Source organism: Passer montanus, unplaced genomic scaffold (assembly GCF_014805655.1).
Source record: "Passer montanus isolate IOZ18808 unplaced genomic scaffold, ASM1480565v1 scaffold84, whole genome shotgun sequence".
Classification (NCBI taxonomy): domain Eukaryota; kingdom Metazoa; phylum Chordata; class Aves; order Passeriformes; family Passeridae; genus Passer; species Passer montanus.
Genome location: NW_024373701.1, coordinates 2025660 through 2051040, shown reverse-complemented (window position 1 = coordinate 2051040; position 25381 = coordinate 2025660). Strand labels below are relative to the sequence as shown.

Below are 25381 nucleotides of genomic sequence, written 5' to 3'. Positions count from 1 at the left end.
CATTCCAGGTCCTCTTTCTAGTTAAGACCGTAGGTTAGGGTGAGAAGTAAAAGGCTCTTAGCAGATACTGGATTAAGTTCCTCATCCTTAGACGTCACTTAGGTCTCTTAATTCCATGTTTTTAGGGTTTTTTTCCTGGAACGTTACAAAATCTGGTGAAATGCATTCTCACCTGCATACTAGCTCTGATGTCACTCCGCCCCTGCTACCTGCAGGGGTCTGGTGTCACCCCTGGCAAGCATCCAAGTGGGACAATGGCTAATTACCAACCATTAACAGGTAATTGCTGGTCCCCCTCCAGCTTCTCCACATCCTCCCCTACTGGGTACCCAGAAGAAGGGATAACCATGTCCTTTAATCTGTGTCTCCTCACGTGGCCCAGCACTTGGTTTGCCTCACCAGCAATGACAAGTAAAACTTGGTTTTGCACACAGGTCTAACAACTCTCTGGAACCACAAATCAGTCTCAGTTCATGGGTGTCTCCCTGTGAGACATGCTGGTCTTGGGGTGGGGTTTTTCTTTAGGGATCCACAAAAAGTATTCTCAAGAACTGAGAAACCACACAGGCTGCTTCCCCTGCACAGCCTCTCTCAAGAGGCTGGCCTCAGAGGTCAAGGGGTGCATCTTATTTTGAGACTACAGTAAATGCACTTTGACAGAAGGAATAATTTCTGGCCTTGTGGCCTAAAAGCTGAGAAAAGCCAAACTGCAGATCACCAGAGTAATTCAGAGAGCAGGGAAAGGACATCATTGTCACTGTAAGCTTATGCAGCCTCCTGGTGCCATGGCGTAGTTCTGGAGCATAGAAAACAAGCCTTGCAGCTTGTGGGGCAGCAGACAGCTGCTCCTGAAGTCAGATATCTGACTGGTGGGGAATGTGATGTCCTCATGGATGTGGGGTGGGCTGCTGCTCCCATCCGCTTCGTGCTCCTGCTTGACAGCCAGTGCAGATGCTGACCTGGCTGGCAGAAGGCACACCTCACTCCTGGTGCTCCAGCTGCTCTCCCAGAGAAGCAAAAGAGCAGGATGCATGAAGGAGGGAAAAGCAGGAAACTGACTACTTTTGAATCAGGAGGTATTAAAAAAATATTTTATTAAATTTTCTGCCAGAAAGCAAGGTAAACATATCGCCTTAAAAATTTTGATTCCAAGGTGCTGGCTCACATTCCATTTGAACAATGGGCCTGGGACCAACAAGGACTGGGGTCAGCTCCAGTGTACTACAGATAACTGTGCTGCCTAACTGCATCAAGACTGTTTATATCCCTTTGCATCCACTTCCCAATGGAGCCAAAATATATAATGGAAACCTCTCCTTCCCTTATGTAATGCTCCGCCAGAACTGGCATCCTGTGAGTGTTGGCTGGAAGGATCTCTGGAGGTCTCCAGACACTGGACTGGTGCCAGCACCAGATGAGATTGGCTGTAGCTGTGTCTAGCCTCGAAGTCTATGTCTGATTCTTGTGCGCTTGCACAGCACTTGGAGCACTGTGACTCTTTTCTCAGATGGAGAGCACAGGAAGGTTTACCTGGGGTGTCCACCTCCCTCGATCAGGGAAGGAGGGTCAGAAGGACTAGGTAAACCAGCACGCAGTCCGGTCTGTTAGCAGGTTCCTGTGCTGAATTCACCTCCCAGAAAAATGCCATTCTGAGGACAGGACAGTTCAGGACCAGATAACCTGTTGGTTTTTCCTGCTAGAGGCCATTAACACTGGAGGGAGAGCAGCAAGAGAGCACCAGTTGAATTTACTGAGGAATTGAGCCAGATTCCTATGTGCTGCCAGCACAAAAACAGCTGCCATCTTTAGCTTTTATAGCTTTTCTTTGTTAGAGTCTGGATCAGACTTGTTTTCAAAACAACCTTCAAACAACACAAATATACCTGTCATTGAAAACCATTAAACCTGGAACAATTAAACAACACTTCCCTGAAGTAATCCCTGCACCTCTGTAAAAGCAGTTAAAAAAATTAGTTGGAATCACAGAGAGGAAACAACAGAATGCAGAATGTTAGCCATGTACTTCACTCACTGTTTTTTCAACTTCATGCTATTGGATTACTTTCTTAAGTACTCTGGGGACAGAGACAGCAAAGAACAGCTTTCCTTGGCAAAGGGAGGAAGTTTCTCACACACCGCTGTATTTTCCATGGCTCATCTAGCAAAATGCACACGCCTGAAAAAACAGCAGGAAAAAGTCCATCTAAGAAGGGCCAATACCATGGATTCCACAGCCCCACGTACTGGCAGTCTAGCTCTGGTATCAGGCTGGGTGTTAGCACTGGATCACTGGGTGCAGGTGCTGCATGCCAGAAAGCCATGAGCCGCATGATCTTGGTGCTGCCCGGGGAACAAAGGGCCTCTCTTCCTGACAAAGAAGCCTGTGTGCAGCCAGGAGGGTCACAGTGAGTTGTACTCCCCTTGTAGCACTAACCAGGGCTACCTCAGTCAGAGTCCAAGCAGGACAGATGGACTGCCAGAGCCACCTTAAGTGTGTTTCAAGGCAAGTTGTCTTCTCATGCTCATCCAGGCACCACTGAAGGGCCCTGCCCACTAGGCCATAGTTTTCCCAATTCTTAGCCCATAATTAGAGCAATTAAGACTATGCTATTGATGTCCCTATTCATACTGCTTTGTGCACTGTCATTGTTTCATACATGACCACACTCTTGAGATGCAGAGCTCACAATGGCTTTTTAAGGCTTGCAAACTGCAAGTAACACCCAGGACTTGCACCTGCAAGTGCAAAGAAACACGTGCCCAAGGAAGTGCTTGTTCATCCTGTCTTTGCCAGAATGCCTGACCGGCAGCCTGCCATGCCTGTGTCACCACAGGGAATTCTGAGATCCCTATGAATGAACGACAGTAGGTGGAATCACACAATCATTTCGGTTGGAAAAAACCTCTGAGATCATTGAGCCCAACCTGTGACCAAACACCACCTTGTCAACCAGACCACAGCACTAAGAGCCATGTCCAGTCTTTCCTTAAACACCTTCAGGGACAGCGATTCCACCACCTCCCTGGGAAGCCTATTCCAATGCCTAATCCCCCTTCCTGTAAAGAAATCCTTCCTGATGTCTGCCCTGAAGATCTCCTGGTGCAGATTGAGGCACCACGTCCTCTTGTTCTGTCAGGGTCTGCCTGGGAAGAGGGCAATCCCCGCCGGGCTGCACCCTTTCAGGGATGAGCAGAGAGTGATATGGGCACTCCTGAGCCTCCTTTTCCCCAGGCCCAACACCCTCAGCCACTCCTCCCAGGGCTTGTGCTCCGCACCCTTAGCAGCTCCACTGCTCTCTGGCATCTCCATGTCCTCCCTGCCTTGGGAGGCCCAGAGCTGGGCACAGAACAGCACTCGCGCTGTGCCCTCAGCAGTGCCGACTGCAAGGGCACCGTCAGCCCGGGTCCTGCTGCTGATGCAGGCCAGGACACCTCTGTCCTTCTCGGCCACCCGGGCTCCGCCAGTCTCCCGCGGGGCTGAGGGCAGCAGGGCCGCCATCGCCGCTCCGGCGCCAGGGGGCGCGCAGGCCCCGCCGCTGCTCTGGACGGGGCCGCCCCGGGGGGGTGACGTCACCGCGCTAGGGGCAGGGCTGGGCGGGCGCGCGCGCCTATTTACGCGCAGGCGCGGCACGGGAAGGGGCAGTCTCTCTGGGAGCCGCGGCGGAAGGACTGGCGGAAGGCCTGGCAGCGCACCCACCTCCACTGCGACCACTGCGACTACTGCTAGCGGCGGCTCCGGCAGCAGCGGCACCTCAAGATGTCCATCGAAATCGAGTCCTCAGAGTAAGTGTACCGGTGGCGCGGGGTGGCCATGCGGCCCCGGGAGCGGGGAGGGAGCGGCTGGGCGGCCCCGGGCCTGAGCCAGGCCCCGGCGGCGCCGGGAGCGGGCGGCCCCGCGGCCGTGAGGGGGCCGAGGGTTGCTGACGGCGTGTCCGGGGCTGACCGAGCGCTGTGTCCTGCCCGCAGCGTGATCCGGCTGATCATGCAGTACCTGAAGGAAAACAGCCTCCACCGGGCGCTCGCCACCCTTCAGGAGGAGACCACCGTGTCCCTCAACACCGTGGACAGCATCGAGAGTTTCGTGGCGGACATCAACAGCGGGCACTGGGACACGGTGCTGCAGGCCATACAGTCTCTGAAGCTGCCCGACAAGACGCTCATCGATCTGTATGAGCAGGTGAGCAAGCGCGGGGCTCCTGCGGGCTCTGGTGGTCCCTGTGGAAACCTCTGTGCGGTGTTTTCCAGTAACCCTTTGCTGATGCAGACGTTTGTCTTTGGGTGCAGGTTGTGCTGGAGCTGATCGAGCTCCGAGAGCTGGGTGCTGCCAGGTCTCTCCTGAGGCAGACGGATCCCATGATCATGCTGAAACAAACTCAGCCAGAGCGCTACATCCACCTCGAAAACCTTCTGGCCAGGTCTTACTTTGATCCTCGAGAGGTATGTTAATCCTTTCTTTAAAGATCTCTGGCATGAGCCTGGGCATCATTGCAAGCTGCGGGTGGCTCACGGCTTTGGTTTTTTCCCTTTCCTTGGGGAGTGGGAATGTGCAGTTTCACAGCTGGGTGGTTTTACACCCTCTCTGTGGTGTGTGGGAAGTAGTGCATGATGCTTTATCGGGAGGGAGCACACCGGTGCTGCTTTTGGAGTTTGGGGATTTGGCCCTGTGTCCTGCCGCAGGATGACCTCTGCAGCTTGCCTTTTCAGTGTTACACGGGCAGCAGAGGAAACACAACCCGTGTGAACACACACAGTGCTGTGTAATAACAGTAAAAACAAAGCTTTTTTCCTGACTGATTACATCAGTCTGACAGTTTTTGTGAGAGCTTGTTGGGTTAGCTAACTTAGTTAAGGGATTGATTTTAGAGATATTTTCCAACCTGATGGCTCTTTGCTTTTAAGAGTGGTGTTAAAGAGAAAAGCTGTTTTGGAGGTTTGACAGAAAATTTACGTGGGAGGGGTTTTAATTTCAGAAAAACTGAGGTGTTTTTTGGAAAAAAAAATTACTCGGAGCAATAATCTCATGACACTAACTTTTCTGTAGGCGTACCCGGATGGGAGCAGCAAGGAGAAGCGGAGAGCTGCTATTGCACAGGCTTTGGCTGGAGAGGTCAGCGTGGTGCCTCCCTCTCGTCTCATGGCACTCCTGGGGCAGGTGAGTCTCGAAGGATGTTTTAGTAGCTATGTCTTTAGCTGGTTGCTGCATGAAACTAGTTGTGATGTAGTTGAGCTCAAGCTGTATAAAAACAAAGTTAAAACAGTTTTCCCATGTAGCGAGGATTTAGCAGCTGTAGAAAAAGCCATCACTAGCAATAGGTTTTTTCCAGTGGAACAAATATGCAGCACAGGGTGCACTTTGAGACTAACGTTCTGTAACACACGTTTTCTGGTGTGTTTTCAGCCCTTTCTGATTCTCAGAATACTTGGTGCAGACAGTGTTTCTGTGTGGTAGATCTGTGTTAACGGGTAGCTAATGGTGTGGCTTTCATCTCCAAAGGCACTGAAATGGCAGCAGCACCAGGGCCTGCTTCCTCCCGGTATGACAATTGACTTGTTCAGAGGCAAAGCGGCTGTGAAGGACGTAGAAGAAGAAAAGTTCCCCACGCAGCTGAGCAGGCATATTAAGGTAATGTTTGCTTTTGTGTGTTTCTGCTGCTCTTTGCTTTCCGTGCTTAATGTTGGGAGATAAAAGGAAATGTTATGAATACTTTTTTTCCCTTTATTGTAAGTAGTTCCCCCCCCCCCGCAGCTGTGTGTTTTACTCCCTTTTCTCTGCCTTATCTCCTGGGAGTCTGAGATTAGGTTTTTTAACAAGATTGGGTGCTTATGGTATTTGGCGTCTTAGACTCCACGGTTCAGAATCAATTATTTTACAGGAATTGGCATGGTCCCCTTTATTTTTGTGAGGCAGTACTTTTGTCTTAAACTGTTTTTCAGAAGCCATGAGCTTCAACTTCTGAGATCAGTTTGTGGTAACAAACTGTAACAACTTGCTAAAAATTCAGTAACAACTTGCTAAAAGTCTTTATTAGAACTTGTTTTGTTTGTCATTGCTGATCTTGTATTTTTGTTTAGGCTAGTGAAGTTTTTTTTTCTGTACTGAGTTGTCATGGCCACTTGTATTTAAAAATTTAGAAATCAAAAAATTGGACGCCTAAAAAACCAAACAAACGTTTTCTGTAAAAGTTACACTGGAGAAACATTACTCCAAATGAAGCAACTTTAGAAATTTTTTTAAGTTCCGAAGTCTGACTGCGATGTATATTAGGTATTGAAAAGGTGTTTGTTAACAGAGAATTCACTGCAAAAACAAAAATATTTGTGTATACATACCTGTAGAAGATACTGTATTTTTACCATCAGAATGATGGTACAGTTTTGTTTTAATGAGTTGTCTTTCAGATTGCTTATTAATCTTTATTTATGTTCTTTTTTAAACAGTTTGGGCAGAAGTCACATGTGGAGTGTGCTCGGTTTTCTCCAGATGGACAGTATCTGGTTACTGGCTCAGTTGATGGCTTCATTGAAGTATGGAACTTCACTACTGGAAAGATTAGGAAGGTAAGTTACTCCTTATTTCACACAGAGTGACTTAGGCATGCCAGAGTGCCTGGATCTATTCTTTGAGATTCTTTTAATTTTTTGGCGACTGTGAACCTGAGAAGATTGTCTGTTTAGGTACTGCAAATCAGTCTGGAATGTTATGTGGTGTACTTGTCTGGTTTGTCATAGATTTCTCTCTGTGATAACTTTACCTTCCTGCATTCTTCTCGTTGCCGTTAAAATGGCGACAGTGGTTAATGCCCTGTATTACAAGGCTATGAAGTCTGATTTACAGTAAGTTATAAAATATAAAACTGAAGTTAAAACTGTTAATAATTTTGCACTTTGCCATAAAATAGACTTCGTTGATTTCATTACATTGACCCATGAATCTTCTGCTTTTGTTTAGGATCTGAAGTATCAGGCACAAGATAACTTCATGATGATGGATGATGCAGTGCTGTGCATGTGCTTCAGTAGAGATACAGAAATGCTAGCAACTGGAGCACAGGATGGAAAGATCAAGGTACAAATGTTTTTGTGCTGTACTTTGGGAGAGGTGGTGACCAAAAAGACCAGTTTGCAATAGCAGTAATGTTCCCATTATGTATAAATTCAAAGGCAATTTAACATCTGTTTAACATATCTATTGGCTCTGATGTTTAGTCTCCTGTGTTGTCATTACAAAGTAATCACTTATTTGTTTCCTTTTCAGGTGTGGAAAATCCAGAGTGGTCAGTGTCTGAGAAGATTTGAACGAGCTCACAGTAAAGGAGTTACATGCCTCAGTTTCTCTAAAGACAGCAGCCAAATTCTGAGTGCTTCTTTTGATCAAACAATCAGGTAAATAAACTGAAAATGTGTGAGCTACAGTGTGGGAGAAAAGAAAACAGACTTTATTAGAAAGCAGTTTAACTATAAGATAAGTGTAATCTAGAGGGTGCCTGTAGAGGTCTCTCGGCCGCAATGCTTCTCAAAGCACAGCCAGCCTTTCAGTTAGGACAGCCTGTTCAGGGCCTTCTCCAGCTGTGCTTTCAGAATCCCCAGGGTGCAAGATCCCACTACTTCTCTTGGGAAAAATCCTTTTTGGGTTTAGGGAAGGATGTTTTGGGTTGGTGTGATTATGCTTGTTTGTTTTTTGTTTGGTTGGAGTTTTTTTGGTGGGGTGGTATTTTTTAATATCCCTTGCCTTTTGTACTTCAGCTGTACACCTTTTGAGTAGTCTAACTCCATTTATTCTGAAGACATGTTAGGGAGTGATGTTAACCCAATAGTTACAATTTTTTTAGGTGTTAAGGTGTTAAAATTATTTAGGGTGAGCCTTTCTCCTTTTCTCTTTCCCCCTTTTTTCTCTCCCCTTTTTCTTATTTTTTCCCTAAGGGTTTTGCAGGATAGGTTAGAAGTGGGAATAAATATACTCAGAAAAATACTCAAACACTGTTCTGATCTTAATAGGCAAGAGGCTCCTCATCAAACCCCTTTTCCTACAGTTCTTAGCATCTGGAAAGTGTTGATTCCTGTTCGTGTAATGCAAAATTCTGATCTTGCACCTGCTTGGTTACTGAGTGGAATTTGCGTACTCATTTCCACATCTGTTGTTTGACAGGATTCATGGTTTAAAATCTGGGAAGACCCTAAAGGAATTCCGTGGTCATTCTTCCTTTGTCAATGAAGCTACTTTTACCCAGGATGGCCACTATATTATCAGCGCATCCTCCGATGGCACAGTGAAGGTAAGATGGCATTTACCCTTATCTCTCCTTTGTTACAATTGTTGCAGTCATTGGAGAAGGACACAGGGTAATCTGCAGTAATGGGTGTGCTTGTGACTTTGCTGTAGATTTGTGTGAGAAGTGATGAAATCTGTTACAGTCTCTTGCAGAGCATGTCTCTGCTGCATTTATGAAATGGAGACATAAGTGCAGTGCTTTACTGCCTGTTCTGCTTTATTCTAGACTCAGAACTGACTGTGACTCTTCTTGTCCTATGGTGTGGGGATTCCCTTATCTGAAATAATTTCATATGAGCTCTTTATTGTAAGTTTTTAAAGCTAATTTTGTTTTATTTTTTGCACTAGGTTTGGAATGTGAAGACCACAGAGTGCTCCAACACCTTCAAGTCTCTGGGTAGCACTGCCGGGACAGACATTACTGTGAACAGTGTCATTCTGCTGCCTAAAAACCCCGAACACTTCGTTGTTTGCAACAGATCGAATACAGTCGTCATCATGAATATGCAAGGACAAGTATGTAGTCTTACTGGTATCCTTTCAGGTCACTCTGTCATTTCAAGAATGTAGAAAACCTAGTTAATAACCTAGCAGGGTTAAACCTGATTTCTCTGGTTTGCTTGACAAACTGTTTTGAACTCAAGTTTATAGAACACAAAAAGCTCTTGAAGCTGTGGAGAGATCTGTGTTCTGAACAGACCTAGTACTTATTTTACCCTATATAAATATATTTTTTACCCTATAAATATTTTTACCCTTAACATGGTATTGATATGCTGTTGTTTAATTCTGCTGTTTAAATGTTTTTGTGTGTGTGTCTTTTCAGATCGTAAGAAGTTTTAGCTCTGGTAAGAGAGAAGGTGGTGACTTTGTCTGCTGTGCACTTTCACCTCGTGGTGAATGGATCTACTGTGTTGGTGAAGATTTTGTGCTGTACTGCTTCAGCACAGTGACGGGCAAGCTGGAGAGAACTCTGACTGTAAGTTTTCAGCTCTGAGCTTTTCCAAAGTTTTAAACACAGGCATGATGTAAATGTTCATTATGAAGTCCAGTCTCAGACCAGGCAATCTTTTGTCTCTAAGAGACATGATTGGTAACAAATGAATTTCAGGAATTTAGCCATAGAATGTGTTTGGGGTTTTTAGAACTATTTAATTGTAGAAATTAGGGAAGTATTTACCCCTCAAGCAAAGACTGAATTGGTTCAGACTTCCTTGAATGAAGCCATATTTTGACCTGGGCTCTAGCTGGTGGAGAACCTGAAAAAGCCATCAGATTGAAAGCTGTTAAGTTTAAGTTTGCTTTAGATTGGATTTAAAGAGGAATACCAGTTGAATGTCTAAATTTAACGGGGAACACTTTGATATTGTGGATTTCAGTGGATGTAGACCTTTACTGAACCTTCCCTTGCCCAACAAACTGCCATGTCACAGAAATTATGACTGAAATTGAATGTTGGTGGGTGTACCTGTTTTTGCTTTATGCATAAAGCGCCTTAACTCTCAGTCCAGCTTTCCTTCACTTGTTTTTTGTAGAGTGTATTTGTCTTTAATGTGCTGAAGGAAGAGTCTCTTAATGTATCTTTCTGCTTACTCTCTAGGTCCATGAAAAAGATGTCATTGGCATTGCTCATCATCCCCACCAGAACCTGATTGCCACTTACAGTGAAGATGGCCTCCTCAAGCTCTGGAAACCATAGATTTGATTTTGCAGCAAGCTCTGAAGCATGCCTGTTAGTTGCAGGTTACTAGTGTTTGTGCTTTGACAACGTCTAAATATGCAGAGTGTGATACTTGCTCAATTTTCAGTTCAGGTTTCCAGAGAATTAAATTTTTACCTACCTAGAGTGGATTGATGCATAAATATAGCATCAGCTAATTTCATATACTTTTATTTTTACTAGAGTAGTTGAAGCAACTTCAGTGAGAATGCTTTTTCTGCCTCCTGAAGTCTGTACTCTTCCTACAATGTTTGTAAAAGTTCATGGAACCAGCAGCTGTACACTCTTAGGAGTGGTTGCTGACTTCCTGGAATACAGTAAAACGCCTTTTTTCTTTTTTTTTTCTTTTGAGAAAAATGTTGAATGGAAAGCTGTCTCTTCCCCACTGCTGAAACAGGAATAGTTTCCTGGAATGCAGATGAGGATACAGTATCATCAGCTTGAAGATGGGGTTATTTCTATGCCATTGGGCTTGGCTGTGTTCAGTTTTCACTGTCATTTTTCCAATTATTTTGGAATGTAGTGTCACACAGCTGCCTCAGAATGAAACTATCCTTCCCCATCTGCCAGCACTTCCTACTATAGACTGTAAACCTGCCTAATGTGGCAGTGAGATACAGTTGATTTTGTTTGGGGATTTTTGTTTTGTTTGTTATTTTGTTTTACTTCACTTCCAGACTAAAAGGAGTTACTACCGGGGCCCTCTTCCTATAAGTGCAAAATGTTTTCAGACCAGCTATAACTGAAACAGGCTCCAGGGGATCAATATTTTAAAACATGCAAAAGTTGCGTGTTTACATAGGCTGAGTTCCTAGTGCTGTGATAATGCTTTAAATAAATATTTTTAAGATTTTTTTTTTAATTTCATATGCGTGTGGACCTAGCTGAGGTTATGCTTAGGGGTCCCACAAGATGATAAAAAGATACTTGCAGGCTCTTCAATTTGAAGCATATGATTTTTTGTTGAGAGATTCTGACTAATGTACACTGTTCTGAATGTACACCAGAGTCTTCTAAAGTCTGACTGTGTCATTTCTAGGATGCAGAAAAATGAGTTTATTCCTGTAATGGTGAATCAAATGCATGTGGATTTGAATCTGCTACATTGTGTTCTGTCTTCATCTCTTGTAGAATGCTTCCTACTGCAGTAATAACTTGTCTTCAGCTTAATAAATTAGTTTCACTTTAAGTATTTTGTCTGTGTGTTCAGTGGTGTGGGGAAATGTAGAAGAAACTCAGCTGGAATTCTCCCACAGCACCTGTGCTGCAAGTGTGGTGTTCAGTTCTGTTGAGCTATCATGTCTGAATTTCCAGGTTGTTTCTTACTTCCACAGATATGAGGAAGTAACAGAGGGGGTTTTTAAATACTAAAAAGCAGTTATTTTTCCTGCCTGAAAAACCAGAAGTATCTGTCAGTGATACCTGACAAGCTCCATGTGCAGTTATTAATTCTGTTAAGGGGGAAGATCTTAACAAAATATTTTTAATAGTACTTTGCTTATAGAAGAGAGGCTCCCATTCTTTCAGCATCTTTGGCTGGTCTCTCTCCAGTACAACTCTGTCTCTTTTATGGGGAGACCCAAAACTAGATGTAACATTCCAGGTGTGTCCTCATTTTTGCTGAGTAGCTGGGAAGGATTTCCTCCCTCAACTGCTGTCAAACAGGACACCATTTGCCTTATTTCCAAAAAAAGATGGCTCAAGTTGAGCTTGGTGTCCACCAGGACCGTCAGCTTATTTCTTGGCTGTTTTCCATCCAAGTGCCCCCAGCATGTGCTGTTGCATTGGGGTGCTCTTCCCCAGGTGCAGCACTTTGCACTTCCCCTTGAATTTCATTATGTTCTTGCCAGCTCATCCCTCTGGATGGCAACTCTTGTTTTATCCGCTAGTTCTCCCTCTTCAGTGCCATCTGCAAGCTTGCTGAGGTGGTACTGACCCTGGGCCACTGCCCTCCTAGTGCACTTTGTTGCACTCGTCGCCATGCTCTGGGCCTGGCATTCAGCTGGTTTTCAATCCACTTTTCACCTGTCCCGTACCCCAACACCTCTGCATGGATTGAATGGAAGATGGTGCCTTACAGAAGTTGAGGGACACAATAGCCACTTCCCTCCTGTCGTGCACCATTGTAAATGTACCAGGTTGGCTAAGCATGACTTTTCCTTTGGTGAATCCCTCCTGACAACTTTGGATGGGTTTCCTGCTCTTGAAGTGCCTGCAAATGGTTTCTGTTTAGCTGCACTGTTACCTTCCAAGGGAGTGAGGTGAGGTTGACAGACTATTTCTTTGGATCCCTCTATCTTGCCCTTCTCAAAGACACATGTGACATTTACTTTCCCCCAGTTTTTGGGCACTTTTCCCAGTCACCATGATCAAGCAAAGATTGTCAAGAGGGGCCTTGCAATGACATCTGTCAGCTCCCAGAGCATGTGTGGATGCATCCTATTAGGGCCCATGGTTCTGTGTATGTTCAGTTTTCTCTGACCTCATCATCCTTACACAAAGGGAACATCCTCATTGGTCCAGACTTTCCCCTTGATCTCTGGAATTCTGAGAGCTTATGTTGTCACTAAGACTGAGGCAAAGAAGGTACTCAGCACCTCAACATTTTCCATATCATGTATGACCAGATGCCCCATTTAATTCTGTAATGACCCCACATTTTCCCTGCCCTTTCCCACTTTTGTACTTATAGAGGCCCTTCTTATACAGTTAAGCTTTAATTTCCATAGCTTCATCTCTGGATGCCCACACACTGCATCTGTGTTCCTCCCAATATACCAGACTTGGTTATACCCTCCAGATAATTCCTTTTTGTGTTCTAGTTTGGCCAGGAGTTCCTTGTGCATCCCCACACACCTGGCCATTTTTTCTGTCTTGCTGTTCACTGGGATGGACTGCTCTCAAGCCTGGAGGAGGTAAGCCTTGAATTTTAACTTTCTTGGGCTCTTCATTCCACAGCCTTATCCTTTGGAGTGCTTCTAAGCAGATCTTTGAAGAGAGTAGTCTGCTTTTCTGAAGTCTGGAGTTGGGAACTGGCTTTTCATCCTAGTTCTTCCTCTCAGTCTCCTGAACTTCACCATCTTGTGGTCACTGCAGCCAAGGCTGCCTTTGACCTTGACAGTCCCAACAAGCTCTTTGGTTTTGACTACAAGATCTAGAGCACCACTCCTAGTTGCTTCCACTATCAATTGTGTCAGGAAGTTCTCATCAATGTACTTCATGAGCCTCTTGGATTGATTATCACAGAACTAGAGTTGGAAGGAACTGCTGGAGATCTAATCCAACCCCTCCCAAGGCAGGGCCACTTAGAGCAGGCGGCTTTTGAATATCTCCAGAGAGGAGGAGAGCCAGTGCTCTGCCACCCTCTAAGTTCTTCCTCACATTGAGGTGACCTCAGCCACTCCTCATGTGGCTTCCCCTCAAGGCCCTTCACCATCTTATTTGCCTTCATTTGGATGCTCTGTATTGGCCTAATGCCTTTCTTAGACAGTGGCACCCACGGGACTTGAGGTGAGAGAGCAGAGCAGAGCAGGACAAGCCTCTCCCTTGCCCAGCTGGTAATGCTGTGCCTGGTGCACTCCAGGACAGAATTGATCCTCCTGGCTGCCAGGGCACACTGGAGAATTCTCACCCACAAACTCAGCTTGTTAATTTGTCCCTGGGTAGAGCTTGATACATTCCAGTTCCTCTCTCACATAAAGAGAAACTCCACCACTTTGCTTCTCTGACATTTCTCTGTTGTTTACAAAAAGGACATACCCATCCATGACTATTCCAGTCATGTAAGCTCTTCCACTATGCCTCAGCATTGCAGTGAGATCATGGCCCTGTGAATTACACCTTGTTCATTCTCCATGCTGCATTGTTTTGTATACTGACACTTTATGGATAATCAAAGAATGGGGTTTCCCAGAAGGGATGTGAGAGGATTCACCGTAGCCATAAGCACCTATGATATGTTTTTTGTTTTGATCCTCAACTTCAGGGGCAGCCAAGGAGCATCTGACTCTGCAGTGGTTGCTATGACCTGCTTCCCAGGAGGAAGCAATGGCGCAATTGTTGCCATTTGCACCCTGACTCCCAGTCCTTCGGATTAAAGCCCATCTCACCAGACTGGCCAGCCTGCTGCCAAAGACTCTCTGCCCTTTCTAGCTGGGGGATCCCCTTCCCTGTAACATCTAAAAACGATAAAAACACAACCCACCAAGATAAAAGCCAAAACTTTTTTGATAGCACCAGCCACAAGCCCAGACACTGATCTGCACAATGTGTCTGCCTCAGGCTGTCTTGATTTCTCTAACAGAGAGGACAGATAAGGAGATTATTTGGGCACAGGCACGACTTGTATATTTTTCACCTGCCTTGACAGGGCTTTATAGTCTTCTTTGATCCTACCTATTTCTTGGCTTGTGACATTTGTATCCATAGGAAAATGTGATGAGGGTAGTGGTCTTTGACAGGTCAGGGTGGCCTCTTGGCAACACCATGGATGCCAGTTCCTGGAGGGCAGGATGCCCCTTGTGACTGGCTATTAGGCTGGCAAATAGACAACTGAGTCCCCACTACAACCACTTCATCTGTAATCTGTATCATTATGATGCACTGCTGGTGAGGTTCCCTTTGTTGGCCATGATCATGGATATCTAAAGCCTTTCAAGCATCAGATTTGTACTTTTGGTCTGCAAGTTGAAGGGTAGAGATCAAATTGGAGATTGGAGCCCTGCTTTTGTGTGTCCCCAGGGTGCAAGGTGCCTCAGGCTCAGTGGTATCCATTGCAGGTGTGTGGCTCTGAACCCACTTACCTATCTCTGCTTTAGCCCCTCTATGTACTGCACAGCCAACTATCTCTTGTCATTCAGCCACCCTAGCAGCTGGTCATCCACCTGTGCACACGTTGTGCAGGTACCAGCCTTTCCTTCAGAAGTATCTGGGCATCCATGAAAATGTACTGCCTGTACTGACACCTGCCTCACCAGTTCTGTCTGCGTGGAAGCATCAGGCTTCTCAGGGGCTGTATCAGTAGACACACACTGGCTTTGGCTCAGGAATGCCTGCCATTGTGGCAGAGACCTAAAGCACTTAGCACTTATCTGAGATGTGGATCTACTTTTATTATTATTGTGTTTTCCTGACAGCAGTTAACAGGGTAGTTGAAGTCCCATTCTTTGAGTGCTCATTTTACTCCCTAACAAAACAGTAAGCTTGGCATTTGTTTATATGCTGTTTTCAAAAAGAGTGGTTTAAATCCAACCTCACTTTTCTTAGTGTGCTTTCCTAATGGTCTGAGCAGGAATCAATCACAAACATGTCTACCCAGGAAATCATAGGGCAAGTTGCTTACTTGCTTGACCTCGCATCACACTGCAAATTCAGAGCAGATTTGGGATGATTGAGTTTACACCCTTGGGCTGAACCAACCTTTTCCACTCTTGCTTGCCATCAGGTATTCAAAACTATGGGAAGGAGAGGACCTGTAGACTAAGGGCCTGTACACTGAAAGCACAGCCAAAATGAGAGTAGGCTCTTTCACAGCCAACTTGTGCAATAGTGGAGCTCCTAGTCTTATGGGAAAAATATGAAGTCCTAAATGTCTGGTGCACAGTGAAAAAAATAATTGTAATACACTAAAATATAAGTTTGATCATATGAATTAGATGGTGTTGAAACACTGGAAGTAATTGCAAACTCAGATTACAATAGGTCAGGTTACTATACTGGTAGTTACAGAAACAGCTCTTTTGTGCTACTGTATCCTCAGTTTCTACAGCTGTCCATTCTGTTTATTTCCCTGAACTAGAAACTGTATCCCACATCAAGCAACCAGCCACGAAAAAAAATCTTAATTTTTCAGTGGCACAGAGTACGTCCAGCTGCTTGCTCTTAGTGTATGATACCCAGGGCATCACGGGAAAACAAAGTCCTACTAGCTCTTGCCACCCATTCATTTTTGCCAAAAGCTTATTCTTCTGCTGCCAGTATGCATTTAGGGCACAGATTCTGTATCAGTAACCAGCTCATTTCAAAACAGAATACTAATCTGGTAGGGTTCCTACTGTCCTTCCTCCACTAGCAGAGCATCCTTCCTTGGACTGCTCTGCTAAATCTAGAGGCAGCTCCTGGTCAGCCACCCTCCTCCTGGAACCTGGCCAGCTGCTGTGGGGTCACCAAGCATGGAGCAGAATTGTCACCGCCTCCAGAGTAAGTCAAGAATGTAACCTCAACTATGCCAATGCAGCTATGGGCGAGTGTGGTGAAAGGAAAACCAGTGCTCCTGAGAAACTTTATGTAATTCAAAAAAAATATAACACACAGACAGCTGAAGCAAAATCATGTCTGTCAAGTTCAAGGCTATGAATGGTGTGTTGTCCTTTCTGTTTTGATCTAGTGGCTAAGGAAAAAATACCCCAAGGGTGCTTAGTGAGCTGGAAAAAAGTAGCTTATTTTACTGCTGTTTAAGTCTCAAGCACCTGTGCAGGAGTGAGCCCTAGTCAGAGGAAGATTACTTTCCGTTTCCCTCCTTGACTCAAACCATCCTGGTACAGCACATGCACCTGCAGGTCACATTTTTCAGCTCACTGATGAGCTCACTCAAGTAAAATTTGGAAAAACACTTGGCCTACAGGATTTTATTTCTATTGAGAAAGGAAACAGAAAACTAGGTGAAAGATGACAGTTCCGTAGGTACCTGAAAGGGACCTCATTTGAGGTACAAAATCCATGGTATACCAGCTGTCTTTATACAATGAAACTTGTAATGCTTAGATAAGTCAGAGATGTTTTTTTCTAAGAACTTCCAGATATTCAAGTTACAACACACGTATTGCCACGCAGCAGCTACTTAGATCTGAGTTCTCCTTGTGACGCTTTTGCTTCAAAGCGTGAAACTTGTAATGCTTAGATAAGTCAGAGATGTTTTTTTTCTAAGAACTTCCAGATATTCAAGTTACAACACACGTACTGCCATGCAGCAGCTACTTAGATCAGATTCTCCTTGTGACGCTTTTGCTTCAAAGCAGTATGAAAAGTGTAAGCTCTGTCTCAAGCCAGATGGTTGAGCAAGACTAAACTACCACACTAGAGGTTAAATCTGGACCTGTCCTCTCAGCATATTTTCTGAAAGAAGGTTTTAAAGATTTTTCTGTGATTAGCTGTCTAAAAAGAACGGGGTGGTGTTTTTGAACCAACATCTGGTCTAAGAAAAGAGGCAATGAACAATTTTGTAATTATATCGGAAACACTTCATCTACAATAATTAGAACATTCATACAGAAATTTAAGAGTCAGCTTGAAATAATGCACACAATACATTCATTTCAGAACATCCTAGACGCAGTGGTTGGTTGTATTCACTAGCCTTGTTTCCTCTGCAGGATCACAAATATCCACTAAGAGGACTGGTACTGCTCTCCACAACACACCAAGGGTATCCGATTTCAGTAACCAGGGTGTAAATCAAGCTTCACCTAGCAGCAGTCTGATGTTCCAAGCCACCTGCGTGCTGACAAAGCCAAGAGGATTTTACTAATGCACAGCAGCCAAGGCAGCTCCAAGCAACCACTGGCTCCACAGGCAGTGTGGCGCAGGACAGCAGGCCAACGGGAGTCACTGATGAAACAAGGCAAGCTTCACATCTAGCTCTGGGGTCAGCGCCAGTGAGGGCACAGGAAAGGACTATCTGACCTCACGTGCAATAGCATGGAGAGCTTGGGCATCTCACTACATTAATGGGCCTGTGAAGATTGACCACATCTGTGTCAGCCTCATCTGCCACGTGGGTGCATTACAGCCAGGCCCTGTTTAACAAACACCAGTACAAACCCAAACATTATTATCCTAACTAGTACAAAACTTTACTACATCTTACCATGGATTATAATTACTTGTGCATACTTTATTCACAGAGTTTAAGATCTAGAATTCCTAAAAAGCACATCACAGAATCTTAGTTTAAGCCTGGGCAATTGCACACATACAGGAAATTACAAGGTTTGGAATAAAAGACAAGCAGGTAAGGGAGTTTTCTGGACCAAGAGGCAGGGGTGAAGTGCAGTCAACTTCATTTCAGCTTGCAGCCTGGAGCTTTATACAAATCGCAAAGTCAGTTTAATTACTTAGTTTATTTCTTTATGCTTTTAGAAATTACTATGGCTGGATAAAACAACAAATAGCAGGTGAGGGCAAACTGCTTGTAGTCCTTCACTCATCCACTACTGCATATAAAACAAGCATCACAAGTTATTCACTGGCCCATTTATGATGTCTGGCACTGAACACCACCTCTAGGCTGATGCTCATCATCTTCATACACTTCCCCATTGTAGTGGTGTTTTCGCTTTTGAGATGGATCAAAGTCCACTAATTCCACCTGTTCCATTTCCTCAGTTTCTTCTATCTCCTGCCTTGTAGGTAGCAGTTTTTCGAGTAAGGACAGCTTATCTGAGGAGAGGAAGCCACTCTCTGGGAAGATCACCTGAAATCAAGAGCTAAGGTTACTAAAGTCTATCTGAATTGTTTTTTCATTAGGTCAAACAGACTTACAGGCTAAAGACCTGCCAAAGTCAGGTTTGTCGTCACAGATTACTTAAATTCAGAGCTTAAAAAAATAATCAGCATCACTAAGCTGCTTTTTAATGCCTACATGAAGTTAGCTTCTAACTCTGGCAACTCAATCAACACCTTTCTTCTGGCTCAGGCTGCCCTCTGGAATCAACCACAAAAGCAAAGTATATATGTAATATAATAGCACATACTACTACATATTTATTATACCATATACAACTGCATATTTAAATATAGATATGAACAAAATTTCAACTTCAGAGATATGGTTAAATATATTCGAAGCTGTAGCAGATGGGGCCCATTGCTATAGCTCCCAGTATTAGCTTCTCCCCAGAGAAGAAAACCAGCATTTTCCAACCTAATCTTCTGCTCCCGGGCAGAAGTTGAAATTACTCATGCATCCTTTCTACAGGACAAGAGAAACTAAAGAATATGTCAAGAAAATGGAAATTCACAAGATTGCTGAAGAAACTCCTCTGGTACCTAACGTATTTTACGCACACAGTGTTCTGGAAGTTTCTTTGCTCTGAACTGTAATTCTGATGAGTTGCATATTCCCACCATTGTAAAAAATGCCAAACAGGATATCTGATTATTGGTATCTCTTTTTGACTGAGGTAGTGCTTATTGGTTGAATTTTGGATGGATGTTCAGTCCTGGAATGCTGTGGAAGTGAGCTGATTCACTTACCCTGAATTCTATGATCAGACGTCCTTTTTCATATGGTCTGCGATAAATGGGCATACCTTCATTCAACACACACTTAATAGCCCCATGCTCAACAACCTGGCCTAAAAAAAAACAACAAAAAATTACCAAAAAAGGAAGGGACTCATGGAAGCAACAGAAGCAGCTTTAGTTGTAATTCCCTTCAATATTTATGTAGCTTTCTATATTGTGGTGAGGCAGCAACACCAACGTGTAGTAGTCTAACAGGAACTTACTGCCTGGTAACATATGAGTAGGAAAGCAGATTGATGTCTACATTACATTCCTGTAAACCTTGTTATGCTTCCCAAAGGAAGCATACTTACAAATTTATTAAGTGCTCCATCGCTTCCAGGGCTGAAAAAGTGGTTTTCAGAGACCCACGGCCTTCAATTCTCATGAGATATCCTCAGGATGCAAGTATGTCCATGAGGTAAGGTCTGTTACTACGTCACGCAAAGAGAAAGTTACTGCTGACTGCTATGCAAAAATCCTTTTTTATTTTAAGATTCGTACTGCAAAGACTAGGGCAAGGAATTTGATACCAGCACACATCCCTTCTACATCAAGTATGGGGTGCTTCTGTTCCTTTAGATTTCTAGCTTACATTCACTGTACGCTAGAACTTCCAACAGAAAGCAAACCAACTCTTACCAGGACGGGAGGTAATAATAATAGTTCTGTTATCCAGCGTTGTGATGGGCTTTTGAAAGCCACACAGTGCTTCAACCAGCTGAATATCCATAGACAGAAGTAGATCTTCATCTCGTCTAAGGCAGAACCAATCAACAACAGTCACAGTGAGAGAGAAGCAGTACAAGGATCATACCCAACTTCAACATTTAAAATCTGGAAATTACAAGAAGCTGTAATTATAACAGAAACCCAGGCAATTAAACAAAGAATACCAAATTCTAGTGTAGCTCTTCAATTACTAGAATGATAGCCTACTCTGAGAGCCATTATGATTACGTAAAGCTATCTAAAATGTTACAAGTGTTTATTGAAAATAAATAAATACAGTGAGGCCCACTTGCCTCTGGTTTCACTTCACTGCTCCTTCCCAATTAAAAAAAAATTTCCCAGCCTCATAAATACTCAAACTGGGACAATTAATTCATTTGTTTGCATAGATAAATGCCTTCTTAATTGCACTAGTTTGCACTATGGTGATCTGTTACACCCTGAAGATTTATTACCATGGAAATTTGAGCAGGTAATGGCCACTCTGGGTAACGATACAAGTACCAAGAAGTATTTGGAATAGATAGTGTTAATTACTTTAATTGTGTTCTGACTTCAGTATGGCAATGCTAGTAATTGTCTACATGTTCAAAGGCTACAAAATCCTTCATCTTATTCAAAGGATATAGAGCACTCAGTCTGTTTTTAAAACATCTCTGGCAGGAGACTTGAACGAAAAGCTAATTTTAGACTTTGACAGGAGAGGAGGAACATCCCACTTGTGTGAGAGCGTGACCTCAGCATAACCCCACAAGACGAGTCATATTAAGGGTTATTGAAAGACTCTAGAATTGAAAGCATCGGGCAGAAGGATAGACAAAAATAATCTAGCAGAATTGTGACTTCAGGTCCCAGGAAACCAATTTAGCATATCTGTATCAATGTCTGGTTTCACTGGAAGTTAAGAAAAATCAGCTGAGTAAGCTCATCCAAAGCAAACATAAGTGATTCTTAACCTGTGAGCTCAGTGTTCCTTGGCACAGAATTCTGGCACCAGCTTCAAGAGCTCAGTGCAATACATGACAGTCAGGCAGACCAGCTGCATGTTTCCCAAGAACCTTTGGCTCACCGCTCCTATTTACAAGCACAAGGTCAGTGCTAAGTTCTTTCTCTAAACCCACCACTTCCTTTGTAACTCCTCTGAGCAGCAGCGAGAAAAAAAACGCAACACACTTCTGTGAGATCATCAATGGTGCTTTTAACTGGACCAAAATATACTGGACAGACTAATTCCACAAACAGAAAGGCAAAAGAGGGAGGCATGCAACACCAAGCAGTACTGCCTGGGAACACAAAATAGTTGAGATGTGGTCAGCACTGCTTGAGTCACTTTTGCTTTCACAATAAAAAACAGGCAGGACCAATTATCCTGCCCACAGAACCCGGGCAGGAAATGAAGTGCACACTATACTGAGTAAGTTTGTCCTAAGTAAGATCCACAAACTCATGTGCACACACTCCAAGTTTTCCGTGTCTTGAGGCCATGTGGACAACAGTGGACTACTTTAAATGGCAATCTTCTGAGCTAAGTAATTGAAAGCAAGGAAACAGTCACAAATATTCAAAACTACTGAAAATCTGAGTATTTCAGTAACTTCTTAAAATTAAAGATTTGTAAACTCTTAACTCTAACTACTTTTGTTTGCCTTCTATCCCCTTCTGCTGCCAAAGCTTACAGGAGATTACCTCATGCTATTAAAACACAAGTGGCCAGACTAGTTGCACCAGAACTCACCTCCAGCACTCCTCTGACCACCCAGACAAATTCAGGATCACATGACTGTCACTCAGCCATATCTCCTGACACTCCAGTACCTACAAGATGAGTGGTAACCAAGGAAGCATGTGGAAAAACATCACAAGAGATAACATAAGAGAATTCAAGAGTCTTTTACCTTGTAAATACAGAGTGATCTTTCTGATCCAAGACAATAATAATATCCCCTGGCTCCAGACCTGGCTCTTGATCCCCTTCACCATGGAATGTTATTTTCTGACCATCCTTCATTCCTATTGCACAAAGCAATAAATATTTTTCTTATTTTTAAGATAGAAGCACCAACAGTGAACACTTTTATAGGCATGAGCTGGTGTCAAGATATCTCTGGATCTTTAAGCAAGAACATCAGGATCTTCTCTTGAAACATTTGTTTTTATTTTTTCTTTTAATCCACTCACTTGTTCAACAGATCTTAGCGGTGCTAACCTGATTTCAGTCTCAAGACCATCAAGTTTAACTGTACTGCCAAAAGAGCCACCAACAAAAAGTCCTGAAGGGAAATATCATCAAAACAACTTTCATTATACACACAAATACAAGAAAGAAATCAGAAACACTGCATACAAACTCTATTTCAAGAGCAATTGACCAGTCAGCTTCTTCAGTTTCATAAATACATGGCACATCTTATGAAGCATCATCTCAGTGCATGCCAAGTCAAAGAAGCATTCCCCACGGACTGAAAACCTCCTGCAAGGAACTTGTTTCACCCACACAAAAAGTCTATGAAACAAAAATACTGGCTTTCTTATGCTCTATCAGTCTCTTTTGCCTTCCTTCTTCAAAATATCAGTACTTCAAAATATCAGTGATATATCCCTTCTAGTCCTCATTTTTACTACTACTACTGTAGGATTCCCCCTACAAATTCAGGCATTGCATAAGCTGTGCTTACAGATGTAACAGTTGCAGCTCATAATCATGAGTGAGTCTGCAGAAGTCATGTACTTGTCAGCTTGCTCTGTCTTACAAGCTGCACTACTCCAAAGACTTCTCCCACCAGCTTTTGGGCAGCCCCCTCAACAGAGATGCATCTGTCACTCAATATCATTACGTTCACGTTGAGGGTTTGTGTATTGAGCTGCATTTTGCCAGGCAAGAAAGTAGTACCTGCGCTGGGCAGCACTGTCAGGGGTGTGTAGCCAACAGAACTCTAAGCACGAGAGGCTCAGCACTGTCTCTGCCCCCTATCACTATAGCAGACCTGGTTCCCCTTCGCACTGAAACACAGCGGAAGTGATCGGAGTCTGCAGGGTTTTGCTGCAGGCAGTGAAAATTTATTAGGCTACCTGATCACAAACTGGGCTTAGAGGGACCTGAAAAATAATTCACTGTTTAAAATAATGCAGGTTTCAGAATTCATTCTTAGTTATGCATCAGGCCTTAGAAGTGAACACAGAGCTTTCACCTTCCCAAGAAAACAACTCTACTTTTTGTAAGGCAGCAATAAGCAATTTTACTATGTATTCAGCACTGTTACTTACCAAATTAACATCACGTATTTCCTAAAACTGCTGTTTTAGTGCTGCCAAGTCAGTCAGTACATTCAAGTTCAACACTTCACCTCAGTGAGACACCTCACCTTTGTCAATGTGAACTTCCAGGATCTTCTTCTCTCGAACAATTTTTCTGCCATTGCAGCTCTTACACCGGTCCTTGGGGCTGATGCGCTCCCCATGCCCCTGACACTCCATACACACAGACTGGATCTGCTGCACCATTCCTGGCCCAATCTGGTGAATTCTGATCTGCATGCCTGTTCCCCTGCAATTGGGGCAGCATTCTACTGCACCTTTCTTACCACCACGACCTGAGAACAAAAATTGGAGATAGGAGGTTATGTGCTACCGGAAAAAAAACCCAAAAGCTTTACAAACATCTTCACTCTAGCTTCAGTTTCAACATTACCTTCACACTTGTCACAGATAACATTTTTCTGCAGTGCAAGTTTCCTCATTGCACCATTGTACATATCTTCTAAACTTACTGACAACTGGTGGACCACGTTTTTACCTGTAAAAGAACAGATATTTACTCAAGTTTAGAAGCTTGGTCTGCACACCTCCCTGCCAAGCCATGATAAACCAAGTCTCTGGGCTTTAACATCTTGTCTCAATAGAGCTTTGTCTTGTTTTGCTCGTATTAGTCAAAAGCCCCTTCTCAGCTGCTAACATATTAGATAACAGTTGTTATAACTTTGACAAGAGACCTTCTAGAAAAGTACAAACAGTAACAGCAACAGAACATACAGAACCTCAAATGTTTAAGTTCTGTAATGCAGGACCCTGGTTTCAACAAAGTCACCAAACAAATCTCCTACAAACAAGCGAGCAACTCTGTCTGGAATCTCCACTTCAGCACTTTCTTCCTCTCACCACGTCAGCATCTGGAACCAGAAACGACCAACTATATTTTTATCCTCAGGAACTCCTTAGCACTTCAGCTGCTGTAGGCTTAGTTTTCTAAAGGATGCTGAGCTCTAGGTTGTTACAAGTACTTTGACACAGTTAACACTTTGATACAAAACAATTTTTCTTCCCTTTTTCACCAGATCTGTCCTAAGAGGTGATGGGGTCAGCACTGCTCTTAACAAGTTTAAAGCTTCTCCCAGCGTGACTGAACTGGAGCCCAACTTCTGGGCAGCATTTTACTGCAGCTTCAACCTAACACCACGGCACAGTGCAGGAACACAGAGAAGTTTCACAGACTGAACTGGACCTTGATATCTTGTTGAGATAGCTGCTTTTAAATACTACATTTACAGTAGCTTAATTAATAAACCATTTTAAGCTACTTTACCCTTCCATTTCCTACTGTGTCTACTAGCAGCTGGGCTTACACTCAGCTAAAGGTACTGCGAACGCACCTGGTTAGCGATTAACAGGGCACAATGCACAGGAGACCAAACTACCACTGCACCAAACGCCCTCCCTCGGGGTTTCAGGCGATAAGGGACAACAGTCTTCTCCAATTTTCAGATTACGCCCGTAACTTCAGTTTAACTCTCTTTAAACTCCTACATCCACAACATCCTCCTCAGAAAACGCGATACCCCCGCCGACACGTTACCTCGCCTCTCCCCCCTCTGCATCCTCCCTCCGCTGAAGAACAAATCGAATATGTCCATGGGTGACCCGAAGCCGCCGCCGGAGCCGCCCTCCTTGATAGCTTGCTCGCCTCCTTTGTCGTACAGCTCCCTCTTCTTCGGGTCCGACAGCACTTCGTACGCCTGCGAGATCTGCTTGAACTGCGGAGAGGACAGCCACGGCACTCAGGCACCTGCAGCACCCCCACCCCGGCCCCTCCCGTCCCGTCCCGGCCCGGCCCGTCCCGTCCCGGCCCGTCCCGCCGACCTTCTCGCCCTCATTGGGGTTCTTGTCCGGGTGGTACTTCAGCGCGAGCTTGCGGTAGGCCTTCTTCAGCTCCTCGGCCGACGCGTTGGGCTTCACGCCCAGCACATCGTAGTAGGTGGTCTCCTTCACCATGGCGGCAGCAGGCCCCCGGGGCGGCGGGCGCAGATCCCAGTCCGCGCTGCTCCGATCCCGACTCTTCTGGAAAGTTCGGGCCGGTCCCGCAGCCCCGCCGCTTAGCAGCCGGC

The 25381-nt window shown here is 44.3% G+C and overlaps 2 protein-coding genes across 2 annotated transcripts; one reads left to right on the top strand and one right to left on the bottom strand.

The window, feature by feature from the left end:
- The first annotated feature begins 3632 nt into the window (after nt 1–3632).
- On the top strand, nt 3633–11178 carry SMU1 (SMU1 DNA replication regulator and spliceosomal factor). Its single transcript, XM_039733182.1, has 12 exons — nt 3633–3783; nt 3967–4177; nt 4285–4437; nt 5042–5152; nt 5495–5623; nt 6439–6558; nt 6950–7066; nt 7256–7383; nt 8147–8273; nt 8618–8785; nt 9096–9248; nt 9870–11178. The coding sequence occupies exons 1-12, from the start codon at nt 3758–3760 to the stop codon at nt 9966–9968; spliced, it is 1542 nt and encodes a 513-aa protein (XP_039589116.1). The 5' UTR covers nt 3633–3757; the 3' UTR covers nt 9969–11178.
- Nucleotides 11179–17859: 6681 nt separating this feature from the next.
- On the bottom strand, nt 17860–25363 carry DNAJA1 (DnaJ heat shock protein family (Hsp40) member A1). The gene is made up of 8 exons (XM_039733180.1): nt 25137–25363; nt 24853–25030; nt 23692–23796; nt 23366–23593; nt 21899–22013; nt 19914–20029; nt 19242–19342; nt 17860–18459 (listed from the first exon to the last, which is right to left on the bottom strand). The coding sequence occupies exons 1-8, from the start codon at nt 25266–25268 to the stop codon at nt 18241–18243; spliced, it is 1194 nt and encodes a 397-aa protein (XP_039589114.1). The 5' UTR covers nt 25269–25363; the 3' UTR covers nt 17860–18240.
- Nucleotides 25364–25381: the final 18 nt, after the last annotated feature.